Source organism: Arvicanthis niloticus, chromosome 2 (genome assembly GCF_011762505.2).
Source record: "Arvicanthis niloticus isolate mArvNil1 chromosome 2, mArvNil1.pat.X, whole genome shotgun sequence".
Classification (NCBI taxonomy): Eukaryota; Metazoa; Chordata; class Mammalia; order Rodentia; family Muridae; genus Arvicanthis; species Arvicanthis niloticus.
Window position 1 is genome coordinate 8,931,152 of NC_047659.1, and position 12,133 is coordinate 8,943,284.

Consider the following 12,133-nt stretch of genomic DNA (forward strand, 5'->3'; position numbering starts at 1 on the left):
AAGGGGCGGACGGGGCGGGGCGCAGGGCCCTTTGTTACCGGCCTAGGCGGGAGGCGGGAGGCGGGACGCGGGCCTGGGTGCGGGCCGGGCTGGGAGCGCGACGAGCGCGGCCTGGCGGGGCTGGGGGCCCGGGGCGGTGGGGCCTTCGCCGTGGCCGCGGGACCATGTTGGAGATCTGCTTGAAGTTGGTGGGCTGCAAATCCAAGAAGGGGCTCTCTTCGTCCTCCAGCTGCTATCTGGAAGGTAAATCCCGGCCGGGGCGCGGGGACCCACCAGGACTGTCCTGCCCGCCCGCGCCCTGTGCATCCTAGGTCCCTAGTCTTCTCCCTCGGAGGCCTTTGCGGGTTGTTGTGTCTCCTTCGGACTTCCAGAGAGAGAGAGAGAGAGAGAGAGAGCCGCGGCTCTGGCGCTGGCGAGGCCCCAGCGCATGGTGTGGCTCCTGCCCAGAAAGTTTGAAAAAGCCAGCGCCACAGGCCTTAAAGTCCTTATGAGCCCACGTTGTGGCGTTTCCGCTGCCAACTGGGAGTTGTGTGTCACAAAGGTGGACCTCCACCAAGTGCCGCGTACAAAGGGATCCCGCTCTACCATTTATGGGTACAGAATTTCGTGTGAACTTTCCACCCCCACCCCCACCTTTCTGCAGACCACGAAGAGGTCTTGGAGAGTCTCTCTTTTCAGAAGGGAAAGAGAATAGTTTTGTTTGTATTTCTAGGAGTTTTGAGAGCGTCCAGTTTGGTGCTTGGTCGGGGAGCCCCTCATGTTTTGTTCTTTGCATAAACTTAGAGCCAGGAGCCTGTTGCTTTTGCCTGCATTACCCTGCTCCTCTAATACCATGCCTCCTCCCTGTTTGTTGTCTTTACTGTTTGGGTCTAAAAGGATGACAAGGAAAAAGGGTGGGTAGAGGGTGCTGGGGACTGGGCCTTGGCCAGGCCTGACAGTTGACCTTCGTGGGGACTGTTGCCTTCTTCAGAAGGTCATAAGCACCCACAGATGTGTGGTGCCCTGGCTTTTCTGCCTGTTTCATGTAAGAGTTAAGATAGGAGTAAAAAGGTAAAGTTTACTTCAGAACAACTTGGATTTCTACAGTTTTGAATTGTAAAGAATTGAAGGCTTTTGGAATCTAACCTGCTTCCCTCCCACCGCCCCCCAACTCTTCGAGGCCTACAAGGCCTCACATAACCCATCTCAAACTTAAGCACCCAACACAGGTGGAGTGTGTTCTCCCGTTGCTACAAGTCCTATATAAGACTCCAGCCCCTCCAGGGATTTCAGGGACTGGATTCCTTAGAGGAACTTAGTGTGGCTGGCATGAGCTCAGGGCCTACCATTTAGAGGGAGGAAGATAGTTTATTTGTCCCCAAAATTGGCATCTGAGCAGCCAGAATCATCCTCAGTTAATGCGTGGCTTATTTTTTCCAAGTTGCTCCACATTCTACGCACATTTCTCCTCCCCATCTGTATCCAGTTAGTGAGAGGCACTATCTCCATTTTGAGGCGGCTGAAGGCGGAGATGAATGGACTTTTGTAACTGCAAAGTTAGGTCACATCCCAGCTTTGCTTAGGTATCTGCCTGTTCCTGGGGGTAACAGGAATTTAGTGCATATCTGTTGGTTTAATTCATGTTTTAGGAGGAAAAAAATCCATTCTTATTCCAGGCATACCTTGAAGTGAATTCTAGCATTGCCAAGTTCCAAAGAAGTGTTACCCTCACTTTGGTTTTGTAAGGCCTTGTCCAGGAAGGTGTCTCTAGGAGCTCCTTCTGCTCACTAAGTGTGAAAAGGTAGAAGGAATTCTTGTTCTGTAGCTGACGGAATCAAGCCAGCCTCAGTGTAATTATGTCTTCAAGACGGAAGTGAGGCTGTCTCTGGGGAAGAGAGCTGTTGCTAGAATCTGGGGAAGTAATCTGGGCTTTTCATTTCTTGCTTACATCCTAAATCAATCAATCAGTTCATTGACACCCACTCAGAGGCCTGGACCTCCCAGGCCAGGGAGAGAATTGAATATGGTAAATTTTCCATTATTACCAAATGCATGCTCCCGGCTCCTTGGACAGAGAAGGCATGGTCAGCACAGACAGCAGCAACAGTTAGATGGCCAGAGTGGGCCAAGCATTGTCTGCTTTCCACATGACATCACTTCCTGACTTCTTGTACTGGTCCTGACTATCTCATCTTGTAGATGAGAAACTAAGGCATCAAAGGTTAAGTGATGTCTCTGAGATGACAGAATTTGCAAGTGGTGGTCCCAGGATTTGAACTTTTGTCATCTGGCTCCAGGGAATCACACACACACACACACACACACACACAGAGAGAGAGAGAGAGAGAGAGAGAGAGAGAGAGAGAGAGAGAGAGAGAGAGAGAGAGGTTGGTTGGTTTTGGGCATTGGAAGCTAGGGCCTTGAACTATACCCATATGCCCCTACCAACTTTTGAATTTTAAGACAGGGTCTTGTCCAGTCAGGCTGTGAACTTAATCTAGCGCAGACAGGCTTTGCACTTGGCATCCTCTTGTCTCAGCCTGCTGAGCATCTAGGATTACAGACTTGCACCACAGCACCTGGCCCAGAAAGCCCACTCTTAAGAGCCTGTCTGCACTAATGGTGGATCATTTGTCTCCCTGTGGAAAACACTATGGATCATTCAGTACCGACTTCAGAAATGCGCGGTGAGGGCCTAAGTTAGACCAGTCTTTTCCTTTCTGCATCTGGGACTTTCATAAAACAACAGGACCAGTAACATTGTTTAAGCAAACATAAAAAGTACTTGTAAGGAAATTCTCAACGCGTATTTAGTGAAAATTAATTGGCTCTCCTATTCTCTTCCTAGAGGCAATCACTACTTTTTGGTTTGGTTTGGTTTTCTAAGAGAAACTATGGCCTCTAGAAATAGCTTATATTTATACGAAGTCTTTGTGATGCTGGAATTTTGCTCTTCTGAAGTGTCTATTCAGAATGACCATCAGCTTTAGTCTTTGGTCCACTTTGAACCCCAGTGTTGTCAACTGTTCCTTCCCTGTGAACGTGGGTCTCCAGGTCTGCTTCACTGCCTTGTTTGTATCTGTCCCCTAGGCAGGGATGCGGATGGGCTCTGGCTCTGTGCTGTCTGCAGAGTGAGCTCACATTGACCTTTCTCATTTATTTGAAGAGCCTGCTGAAGCTTCTCAGCTTGAGACTCTGCAGCCAGCACACCTCCTGCAGTGCCAGCCCCATGGCTTTGCTTTTAGGACTGGCCCTGAGTCCTCTCCTGAGCTCACCACTTGTGCTCCCTTGTTCAGGGACAGAAGGGTCCCAAGCTCTTCTGTTACCTAGCCGGCCAATCTTGGTCAATCTTTGTCATTTTGGGTTATGTTAATACCATTGGGCTTTTACAGTGTGACAGCATGTGACCCCAGACATCCTCACTTAGGTCTCAGACTAGCCCTGTTGATTTCCAAGGGGGAAGACCACCAGAAAGTGACAGCACTTTAGAAGTTGGCTTTACAAAATTCCCCCCTCCCCAACCCCGTCTTAACTACGACTTCCTTGGCTTCCATTTCTTTTGTCCTAGTCAGGGAGCCTTCCTCTTTCTAGCCCATAGTAGGTTGGTTTAAGGACCCATGAGAATACCAGTTGACCAATTTAAAAACAGCCGAGGCAAAAATGTGTATTTCTACTGAACTATTGGGGTTACTCCTTGGCACACTCAGACATTGTTAGGTTTTCCCTTCCAAGTTCTGGTGGCATCAGACTCCCCCCCCCCCCCCCGCCCCCCCAGGTCCCGGAAGTGTAGACAGTTCTGGAGCCAGGCACCCCCAGGAGCCAGCCATGCTCTCAGATGATTTAGGCATGGTGCTCTCTGAGCAGCTGACATGCTCTCATTTATAAAATGAGGCTCACAGTAGTTTCCACCTCATTGTTGAGAGACATCATGTAAATTGTTCAATCCAGCGCCTGTCACTGAGCAAGAGTCAGTAACTATAAGCTGTTATTGTAAACAGATCTTTAGCAATTTAAAAAAAAAATGTAGGCTTTACCAGTTTCTTTGATGGCTGAAGTAATGATAGAATTGAGTAGACCCACCCATAATTTTTCTTGTTAATAAATTATTTCAAAATTTAAGAATGTATATGCAATAAAATTAATACTTTGTCTTCTTAGATTTTTTTTTTCAAATTTAGCTGTTTTATGGGGTTTTTTTTTGTCTGTGTGTATGTACATTACAGGTGATACCTGGTAGGTACCTTCTGGAAGCCAGAAGAGGGTTTCTGATCTTCTGGAATTGAAGTTGCAGAAGGCTTGAGCCACTGTGTGGATGCTGGGAATTGAACCTGGGGCCTCTGGAAGAGCAACTAGTATTGTTAGACACCAAGCCATCTCTTCAGTCCCCTTCTTAGATTTAAGCTAAAAAGTATCTTTCCTTCCTTGATCGTCTCCTTAGTCTATCCCATGGTAAATATTTTAATGGTACAAGAAGCGTCCCCGTTGATTTGTGGTCATCATCTTATTTCTGTTCTGCAGAGGAGGAAATATCTCTACAGCCCTAGGTGTTTACAAACTAAAATCCCATGCTGCTCGGAGCTTTTAAAGATTGTTTCATTGGGGGGGGGGGGCTGGAGAATAGCTCAGCAGTTAAGAGCACTGACTGCTTTAATTCCCAGGATCCACATGGCAGCTTACAACTATCTGGGACTCCAGGTCAGCACCCTCACACAGACATCCATTTGGACAAAAAACACCAGTGTAAGTAAATTGAGTTATTGGAATTGTGCTGGTATCATTGCTGATCTGAGGTGGATATGGGAAAACAGGAATAGATAGGTTTTAAATATACACGTCACTAAGCCAGGCTAGTGCTCATGCCTGTAACCGTAGCATGGGGTGGGGCTGATAAATTAGGGTCATGGGAGGGTTTTTGTACATACACATGTACACACATTCATGTTCAAGCACACACAAACATACATACGCTCAGCACTCAGGAGGCAGAAGCAGATGGATCCCTATGAGTCTGAGGCCAGCCTGGTCTAAATAATGAGTTCCAGGACAGCCAGGACTATGTGGTTAAACCCTGTCTTGAAACCAAAAAACGATCTTCTTCCCAACCTACTTTGTACATATGAATGTAGACATGCACATGTACACACACAAGCACAAACATCATGCAGAACTAGAACTAAAGATCAAATTAGACACTGGAAGAATTTGTTTTTTCTTCATAGTTAATCATAATTCATAAAACAGAACAATTTATAAATTGTAGTCTTAATTTTCTGTATTTATTTCCTTTAAGACAGTCTTTCAGTCTCAAGCCTCTCAGGTGTTGAAATTATAGGTATAAGCCAGTGCGAATGCTGCCCCCCACCCCCAGAGATCTTTCGTCTTTATCAAAGGCAGATAGTAAGAAACCTCCTTGCATGTATTACCCACCTTTAACAGTGGTCAAACTGCTTGATCGTCTTCCCTTGCATGGTGAAGCTATACTTGCAGAAGTAACAGACGAATCACTTGCCCTTTTTTTCTGTGTCTGTAATATGTGTCTGATGTGTGTGTGTGTGTTTATGTGTGGGAGTGTGGGTAGACATTGCACTTACCTGCGTGTATGGAAGTCAGAGGACATATGGCTGTCAGTCCTGGACTTCTACCTGCTTTTAGACAGGGTCTTTTTGTTGTTAGCTATTGCTCTGTGTACAGCATGCTAGCTGACTCCAAAAGCTTCCAAGGATACAAACTCAGCTCCTACCACCCATGTGGCAGGTGCTTTACCCACTGAGTTATCTTCGCAGCCAGCCATTTACTTTTGAGAATATAACTTTGAACCTCCCATCAGAGTCTGTCTATAGAGTTCCAGTGTTTACTCCCTCCCCCTATGATGTGGCACATTTTACACAGTTATCTTTAAATTGATTTTGACTCTGGGTTAGGGGTAGAATCAGACATGGTTTTTGAAGCCTGAGTCCTGCCTGTGTGCGTGCAGGCATGTGTATCTCAGTGGTCAAATGAGCAATACAAATGCTAATGGCAGTGAGGCCTTCTGAAGGAGTTGGCTGCCATTGAGTGGTCCAGTCCAGCCAGGTCCCAAGGGACCCAGAAGACACACACACACACACACACACACACACACACACACACACGAGACAACCTCAAGATGAGCACGCATGTTGAGTCTATCCCTGGCTCTCAGTCTGCTGTACGTGGCCTGAGACAGAGTAAAACCCCTGTTGTCAGCAGGCTCACCATGGACATTTGGAGTCTGCAGGCAGTGCAGGAACTTCTGGGATGGTCCAGAGAGACATCCAGGGCTGGACCACTGTCTGCCTGTTTGAAAGCACAGAGAGGTATGTTTTTGTGTCCTGCCCTGTTTTAAGCTCTTGAGCATAGCTTATGTTTCATTGAAAACAATTCCTTGTGTCCCTGGGCTGTGCTGGAGGGTTTCTGGACAGGCTGCTTTGTCCTACCTTTCTGCTGGCTTTGTTTGGGTTAACAGGTTGTTACAGTGCAATTTTTCAGTTCTGACCTAAAAATACCTTGCTCCCTGCTAACAAGCATAGAAGGTTCTGTGTCTGAACTTCCCAGCATCGTGTTGTGCTGCTCTGTGCTGCATTGACCCCTCCTGAGTCTAGCAGGCTGAAATTGTTGGTGTCCTAGAGACAGGTATAGGAAGGAGCATCTTTGATATGAGTGTGCTGAGATTTTAATCTAGGTTGTTCATTTCAGAACCCAAGCCAGGGGCATGAGGAGGGTCCTTGTCATCTGATAGCTGGTGGCAGAGTCAATACCAAGTGCTCAAGTGTGGGTGGAGAGGGACCCCTAATAGTGCAGGGCACAGAGTTAGGAGTGAGGTCCAGTGACAGATGGGAAAGGCAGAAGGATGCTGCAGGATGGGAAGAGCCTGCCACTGGACTTGGTGGGGTCGCCAGGATCAGTCAGGCTACACAGCAGGGGCTGGAGAAGTAGGACTTCAAGGGGTTTGGAAAGATGAAAGAGCACAGTTCCCTCCTGGAGCCTGCAGGGCCTTGCCACCTACATCAGGTAGAACCTGAAGTTTCCCTACCATGGATAGGACCGACAGTGTCATTTTCTGAGGCCCATGTAGATTTAAGAGCAGTGTCTAGAAAGCTGCCAACAGCTACGTACCCTGCAAGGCACAAGATGTTCTGAACATTGCCTGGATCACACTGTTAGTAAATGGTGGCTAGCCAGTACAGGTAGGAGGTAGTCCAACTAGTGTTTTCAGAAGGACCCTTACATGGCAGGTGGTGTAGAGGTTGGGTGACCGATGGGTGCTATGCTGACATGTTCCTGGGTGACAAGTGCTCTGAGAGGTTTTAGCACATGGTAGTATCTGTATTTCAGATTCTTTAGAAGGCTGTCGATGACTGAATGGATGAAGTGCTTGCCTAACAAGTCTGGTGATCTGGGCTCCACTTCAGAATCCACATAAAGGTCAAAGAAAGAAGCAAACCCACTGCCAAGAGCTGTCCTCTGACCCCCACATGTACACACGCACCCCAAATCATAGTACTCATAAACACTAAAATTAAAAATATTTACAGTCATTTCCACTAATAGTCATTATAGACTACTTTAACAATAGATTAATTTTTAAAAATGGTTTGTTTTAATTTTTATTTCTATGTATGCCACATGTGTGCAGGTGCCCACAGAGACAGGGAGGGTGTTGAGTCTCCTGAAGTTGTATTTATAGGCAGTTGTGAGCCCTGCCCCTGCCATGTGGCCACTGGAGACCTAACTTGCCCGGGTCCTCTGCAAAAGCAGCAACTGTTCTTAACCACTCAACCCTATCTCCAGCTCCAACAATGATCCTTAAAGGGTGAGACAAGATTCCTTCATGTGTTTTTTATTTTGGGAACAAGGGTTGTATCTTCAGAAAGGTTAGTATTTGGGCTGTTTGTTTGGAAGTTCAGCGTGAAGTCTATGTTGTGTTAATTGCCTTGATGAGTACATTGTAATACAAAGATTGCAGAGAAAATGTTTATTACGCCTTGGGATGGCTCAACCTGTTTTTTTAAAGAGGTTTCTCTAGAATCCTGTTTCATTTGGTACCTATGCTATCAGAAGCAGAAAGGAATCAATGCGTCATTTTCAGAGTACAGTAAGCTCTGCTCACTGCATACACAGCCTCCAGGAGGCTCTTCTTCACGGTGCTGTTATAGTCCCCAGGTATGCGTCATTGGGCACCTCAGCAGCCCTGTGCAGGAACGGTTACTCTGAAAGGTCCTAGGAGACTGGGAAGGGCCTTGCAATGTTCATCTTGCAAAGAAATCACCTTTGCTTCACTAACTTCTTGCTGGAGCCAAGCCAGCCATTTTGCTTCTTTAAGGAACACAGGAAGCACAAGACGGTAGCAGTCTCCAGCAGAAGTTAGGTCCACATATCACAACTCCGGAGACTTACGCTGTCACTGCCTCAGTGACAATGTTACCAGATGTTTCTTAGCAAAGGTGTTCATAAAGAAGCATGGTTTTATTGAGATCAGGGTGTCAGGAAGAAAAAAAAAAAGACAAAATAACAAAAAGGGGTTTGGGATTTAGCTCAGTGGTAGAGCACTTGCTTAGCAAGCGCAAGGCCTTGGGTTCCTCGGCGCTGAAAAAAGAAAAAAAAAAAAAGACAAAATAACAAAGAGATCAGCTTGTCAGGCTGGCCTTGGATCATCCCCTTCTTTAATGAGTGTTGCCTCTGTCTCCAGTCTCCTCCTTTCCCTGAGGAGAACCCCATCTGCTCTGTCATTGCACGAAGACAGCCCCTCTTGGGCTTTCACGTTATAGCCGAATAGCCATTTAGCTTTCACCAGCTGCTCCTCCCAGTACTGGCGCGAGGCCACCGATGGCGCTGGTGTTCTTACTTTTCCACTCGAGTTCCTCTACATCCCATGACTCGGTGTTTCAGGGTGCTAGGAAAACTGGGTTCTGGTGTGAGGGTAATACAAAGGCTGTATTTAGTTAAATGTGGTTTTGTTTTTTTAATAGTCTCAACTGTGGGTGAGGGTCTGAGTTAGAAGAGGGATGGATTGGCTTTCAGCAAGTTCACATTGTGGGAAACAATACTTTCCTCCAAGCTCACATTATGAGGAACGCATGAGGCAGTTACAGACCGACTTGAGAATATTCTGAGCATGACCTCATCATCTGGAGCAGAGGGGAGCTAACACATGAAGCCTCTGCTTTGCAAAGGTCTGTTTTACAGATCTGCGCATTTCGGAGATTCCTCTAGCCAGAGGAAATCTCAGAGGGGCCACCAAGGAAATAAAGTTACATTGGCAGGGCTTAAGTCCTTGGAATGAGCACAGGAAATGGGACTGTGTGCTCAGGGACATACCCTTTTCTGCTCCTCCCCCATGAGGAAGTGTCTCCCAGGGCCCAATGTGAGGGCCACTGTCAGTGCTGTGCAGCTGGCTGCCCCACACTCCACGGAGACCTGGGAACCCATGCCAACAGGAAGACAGGAGCTTCCTGGGGATATTTTTCCTGGAGGCAAATTCTGCCATCTCCCTGAGACAGTGAAGTCTCCTGCCCCTGGGTCTCAGGGCAGCCACTGGCTCTTCTCATTCCTCACAGCGGTCTAGCCCAGATATGCCACATCCAAGGATCTTCTGTAAACAGTTTTCATCAGTGACTCACAACCTTGAAAAGGGATTTCTTTTTATTTTAATAAAAAGGATCTTTAACTTATACCCAAAGACCCAAACAGTTTTCCTAGAGTACTATGCACACAAGTAAATCATGCATGGTTTCATGGCATGGTTCCTATTGAACCTTCCAACAGTCTGATACCCTCTAAGTGGAAGCCAGGCTTTCTAGTGGTTTGGAGGTGGTTTTTAGATGGCACCAATTTGTGATGCTGCCACAGGCTGATTAGCAACTCTTGCTGAGTGTCACTGATGGGCGGCAACCTCCTTACTAATTTACAGCAAGAAAACAAAATGGTCTTAAAGGGGACAACAGGCACATTAAAAAATCCAAATTAAGTATATTTGAAATGTTCAGAAGGACACGGCAGGAAGTGGTAGGGAAGAGGGTGAATCAGTAGTTCACAGGACAGCTTATTGTCTGAGAACGCTGGCAACCACTTGCCGAGAGAATAGGACAGGACGGAGCTCTTTGAGGCATCTTTGTGAGCAAAGCTTTCGGGCTTCATGGTGGTAATAGGGTGGTTTCCTGACAGTAGAACTGGCAGAAAGTTAATATCTTGGGCAACAAAGATTTGAGTCTGTTCTGCAACTTTGGCCTGGTGAGCTGTGATCATCCTTACAGTTGATGAGTATGGCTGACTATGAAATGAAGAGAGTGACTTGGCACTGATGCACCGTGCGTGAGTCAGTTTTGACATCAGCCTGGACTGGGAATTGGCTGGAAGGTTTTGTTGCTGAACTGAGGCTGCACTCGATGTCTCCATCCAGAGGCATGCATGAGCAATACTTCCCTTTGGGCTTTGGCTGTGAACTCGAGGACCAGGATTGGGGGATGGGGTGGGGGTGGGAAAGAGGGCTTGGAGGATGTCTTACTGGATCCAGGCAGCTGCTGGACAGTTTTCTAACAAAGGCTTCACCCCCTACCTACATTGTCAGCTTCTATCTCAGCCTTGGGGACAGGCCTGCTTCACTCCTCACCTCTGAGCAGAATGTGTCCTGCTTACTCCAGGTGTTTTTCCAGGCCACTTCCCCTGGTTATGTAACTGATCAAATCCAGATGCAACAGAATGCTTGATAGAAGAGGTCAAATGGCGTTTGAGAAGAAAAGCACTTCTGTACGAATGACACAGCATTCATTTCCTGTATGGGCCCGGCCTTCCACAGTGCTGCGCTGCTGGCCCCGGGTTGGGGCATGCAGGGAAACACATAAGTGCTCTTTCAGGACAGTGGGAGGAGCCTCTCCCCAGAGCTGCTCATTTTAAATTGTCTGTTATGTAAGCATCCTGGCTTCTACTTACATGTTATTCTCGTGTTGGGGTTGGGAGCTGATTATAAAAATAACCTGGTCATGTTAACAAGTGAGCCATAATAGAGGAGAGTGTAAAGAAAGTGTGACCCTCCACACCCTGGATCAGCCACTGCTCACATCTTGGTGTAGTTTCTTCTGGTTCTCTCTGCTTTTTATAAAATTGGAATATTACCGTATAATATAAAATTGTAATGAATGTATTGTCAACATATTCCAAGCCATTGGAGAGTTTGAGAATCAAACCCAGAGCTTGCACATTCCAGGCTTGTGTCCTGCCACTGAGCTCTGTCTAAAATACCCCAAGTGGACTTAGAAGTGTTTGTTCTGTGTTATGGATGGAGCATAGCTTGGCTTAACTTAATCAGTGGGTATTTTGGACCCTTCGTTTTTTTTTCTGTCTTTTAAATTGGTGTACACAAGTCACTGTTTGCAAATCTTGGAATAAATTGCCAAAGATGTTGAAAGATTGTGAGACTGTGAGGTGATTTGTGTTGCACTTAGCCCCACAATGCACACTGCTGCAGGTAGACACTGTAGAGGACCACCTGCCATCATGATGTCTCACCCACATGCCCGCCACTGTCTAGAAGGGCCCACTGGTTTGAAGGATTGCTGTTCTTCAGTTCCTAGGGAGGCTTCACACTTTCCATGTCTAGTTATGGTTTTAGTTTTCCGTATTGTTTATGGATCTTGTTCATCCTTTAGACATGTCTGCTTTCTCTCCCTCCCTTCCTCGTTCATTTTTTGAGACAGGGTCTCAGTGTGTAGTACTTATTTAGCCTAGAACACACTCGTTGGCCCAGGATGGCCTCAAACTCACTTTGTGACTGTGATGATTTGTATACGTTCGGCCCGGGGAGTGGCACTATTAGAAGATGTGGCCCTGTTGGAGTAGGTGTGTCACTGTGGGTGTAGGCTTTAAGACCCTCATCCTAGCTGCCTGCCTCCAGGCTCCTGCCCTGTGTGAGTTTCTGTCCTGACTTCCTTTGGTGATGAACAGCAATGTGGAAGTGTAAGCTGAATAACTCTTTCCTCCCCAACTTGCTCCTTGGTCATGGTGTCTGTGCAGGACTAGAGACCCTGACCTAGACTGGCCTTGAACTTGGGACACTTCTCCTGCCTCAGGCCTCCCTAATGCTAGAGCTCCAGATGGCTTTCTATCATTTTGTTGATATTATTTTAGGTGAGTGCAGTCA

At 46.9% G+C, this 12,133-nt stretch overlaps 1 protein-coding gene across 3 annotated transcripts in view; it reads left to right on the plus strand.

The window, feature by feature from the left end:
• The window catches only part of Abl1 (ABL proto-oncogene 1, non-receptor tyrosine kinase), a 100,060-nt gene that overhangs the window by 59,735 nt on the left and 28,192 nt on the right, over positions 1 to 12,133 (plus strand). Inside the window, exon 1 of one of the 3 annotated variants that reach the window (XM_076928474.1) lies at positions 65 to 243. The exons of the other annotated variants lie outside the window; for them this stretch is intronic. Coding sequence (XP_076784589.1) covers positions 165 to 243 — 79 coding nt within the window. The 5' untranslated portion in view covers positions 65 to 164. Of the gene's footprint in view, positions 1 to 64; positions 244 to 12,133 lie in introns of those variants that run through there. 3 annotated transcript variants of the gene reach the window in all.